The sequence below is a fragment of the Vigna radiata genome, unplaced genomic scaffold, assembly GCF_000741045.1.
Source record: "Vigna radiata var. radiata cultivar VC1973A unplaced genomic scaffold, Vradiata_ver6 scaffold_309, whole genome shotgun sequence".
NCBI lineage: Eukaryota > Viridiplantae > Streptophyta > Magnoliopsida > Fabales > Fabaceae > Vigna > Vigna radiata.
Genome location: NW_014543822.1, coordinates 10,105 through 12,972, shown reverse-complemented (window position 1 = coordinate 12,972; position 2,868 = coordinate 10,105). Strand labels below are relative to the sequence as shown.

At 38.2% G+C, this 2,868-nt stretch overlaps 1 protein-coding gene across 1 annotated transcript; it reads right to left on the bottom strand.

The window, feature by feature from the left end:
• Positions 1-1,751: 1,751 nt before the first annotated feature.
• LOC106755025 lies at positions 1,752-2,440 on the bottom strand. The gene is made up of 2 exons (XM_014637120.2): positions 2,209-2,440; positions 1,752-2,015 (listed from the first exon to the last, which is right to left on the bottom strand). Exons 1-2 carry the CDS (start codon positions 2,306-2,308, stop codon positions 1,888-1,890), a joined length of 228 nt encoding a protein of 75 aa, XP_014492606.1. The 5' UTR covers positions 2,309-2,440; the 3' UTR covers positions 1,752-1,887.
• Between the last annotated feature and the right edge of the window lie 428 nt (positions 2,441-2,868).

The window sequence follows — 2,868 nt, the reverse complement described above, 5'->3', positions numbered from 1 at the left end:
TGGTCGTCGCCTCTTTCTTCTGCCCCTGACCTCCGTTGTTGTTCCCGTGCCCCTCCGATTACCTACGGTGACCAGATCCCTCAATTCTTCTTGAAGTCCCGCAAAGAAATACCCAAGCAACTGTTCCTCCGTTATGTTGTTTGCTTGAGCCACCGGGATTTCGAACTCCCACACATATTCCTCCACCGATTCCCTTTGTCGCACCGTTGCCAATTTTTCGAAGATCATTCCTCGGTGTCTACCTCCGAACCTCCTAACCATCGCTTCCGTCAATGTCACCCAGGTAGGTTTCTTAACCTTCTTCCTCCAAAAGCGAAGCCAGTAGTTCGCTCCCCCTTCCATACATATGTACACCAACTTCATCTTCTCCTTTTCTGTCACATTCTGAAGTTCAAAAAACTTCTCTGCTCTTGCGATCCATCCCGTCGGATCGGTCCCTTCGAAAGTGGGTAATTCCACCCTCTTCATCTAACTCCTCTGAACGTCATCGTGTTCGTCCTCCGATTCATCCACAAATTCATCCTCAGATTCATCCTCCTTCGTCTCTCGACTTCCATTGATCGAATGACTGCCCTCCTAGCTCCTCCCCTAGTTCCCTCTTCTCACACGATCGCGATTAACAATTCGTCTCCCACGATCGCGATTCCTGTTTCGAGCCCTTCCCCTCATCTCTGCTCGAATCTCCTCCAACATCGCTTCCATGGAATCGAACCTTCCTTCCATGGAATCGAACCTCCCCTCCAGTGCATTCATCCTATTCTCCATCTTGTCACTCCTCCGATCTGGATCTGGCAGGTCAGACCAAATCTGTTAGGTTCTTTTATGTAGAGAACCTCAACAGTGATCTCTCTTCTCTCTCTCAACACTCAAACAACAGTAGAGTAGTGAATGTATATGTATTTCATTAATTCTGTAAAGTGTGTAAAACATAATTACAAGTAAGAATTCCAAAAAAGCCTCCCTTTCTCCACTAGAGAATGTCCGGTCTAATTCCCAAAAGTAAAATATCTGATAAAAAAATCCCTCTCCACTTATTTTATTACTATTTATACTCCCCTTTCCTTCTAACAAACTTCTAGCATATATTCTCTCCCGTTATTTCTCCTTACATACACTTTTATTCTCCTATCAGCATCTGTAACATGAAGTTCCTATATTCCTATTATTGGGAAATGATCAATTTGATTTAACTTGCTGCATAACTCGCATCTTGATTCAACGTGGTAAAAAACACAGCACTCTATTCCTAGGAACAGTTGTGATCTAAACAACCTACTGAAAACAACTTCAAGCATCGAGGTTTGCAGCCTTTTGTCTGCACAGAAAAGGGTACATATTTTATTTGGCAAAATTAAGGAAGTGGATTGTTTATACATATTTCATTCAACAAGAACAAACTCAAAGCCAGTCCTTTGTTTGGTGTTTTGTTATTGAGCCAAATCAAAGAGAACATAAGATCACATGAAGAGTAAACATAAAATCTTGTCCATTTTCCATTTTCAATTTACCAAATTCTTTAATCTCTGTCATATTCAGGATAGTAAAATATTACTCATATCATCATGTTTCAGTGGAAGCCAGTTCCTTATCATTCTAAACCCCAAAAGTCATAGTCAACCACATTTGAAGTGTCGTCAATTTCACTCATCATCAATTAAATCTGATAACTACCCTTCACCTGTTTATTTTGAACACAAATCAAGAGCACAAAAAACTGTGATGTTCGTACGTTCATTGATGACAGCTATTGATTTCTTCAAAAAATTAAGAACCATTGTGAATGTTTCTCAAAAGTTCTGTTCAAAAAGTCAAACTGTTCACATTATGCAGAACAAAACACAGACTTCAGAGTATATATAATTTTATATAATAGTACAAAACAACTAGCTAATGTGATTTCCAAGGATAACACTGTAGATTATTGCAAGACTCAGTCCATGTACTAGTGCAGGCCCCTCCAACTCCATCACAACACTTGCATACAACTCCAAGAGTTGCAAAAATCTTCGAGTACCCTGCAATTGCATCACACACACAAAACAATGAACAAAAGAAAAATAAGATAATCAGAAGATCCTGATGCAAACACAACCACTTTTTTATAACAGTTACTTCAAAATGAATGATTTAACATAAAATTGCACTAAAATTGAAGTCTTAAAAAATATATAAAGCACTGAATTCAGTAAACCTAAGATTCTGAATTACCTGGAGCAGATATTAAGGAAAGTGTCCTTCCTTCAACAATTGTTGTGGAAACAACCATGATGATGAACAGCATAAACACAGGAGGCTTGTTGATACCCATATGAAAAATTTGAGGCCCAAAGAGTGTTTTGTGCTTAGCTGAGAGCTTCTAAAACCTAGGAGGTTGAAGAGCCATGGATGAAAAAAAAGTTGGAAGCTTTAAAGGAGAAAAATTGGAGGAGGAAGGGGAGTTGCGTAGGAAGTGTATGAGGAACATGATTGGTATTATTATAATAATATTGTAGAGTGCGAAAAAGGAGTAGCAATAATTTGATGTGACGTGGCATATTGTTGTAAGGTTTAATTTATGCGTTGTGTGGAAGAAAAAGGGTGGCATTGGGTGTTGTTTTGTTGGATTGAATTATGGGTTAGGAGCTTAATTGAGACGTTGAATTGGGTCCCTTCGGAACACAGAAGACGTATTCAAATCTTCCATCTTCTTCAACACTCATAAACACACATTTTCGGTTTCTATATAATGACATTTGTGTTAACTAAGATAAACAACCAAATTTAAAGTCACTTCCGGATTAGTTATTGTGGCATCTTCCATAGAAAATACTTTAACAATTAGAAGAATTTTTTAAATTATATTTGTTTTTACCTTTTACGATATTTTTT

Bases quoted from the DNA above. Each gene is read 5' to 3' on its own strand.
- LOC106755025 (XM_014637120.2), bottom strand. From the start codon at position 2,308: ATGGGTATCAACAAGCCTCCTGTGTTTATGCTGTTCATCATCATGGTT. The intron at 2,016-2,208 runs GTAATTCAGAAT...ATGCAATTGCAG, and splicing joins TTCCTTAATATCTGCTCCAG to GGTACTCGAAGATTTTTGCA.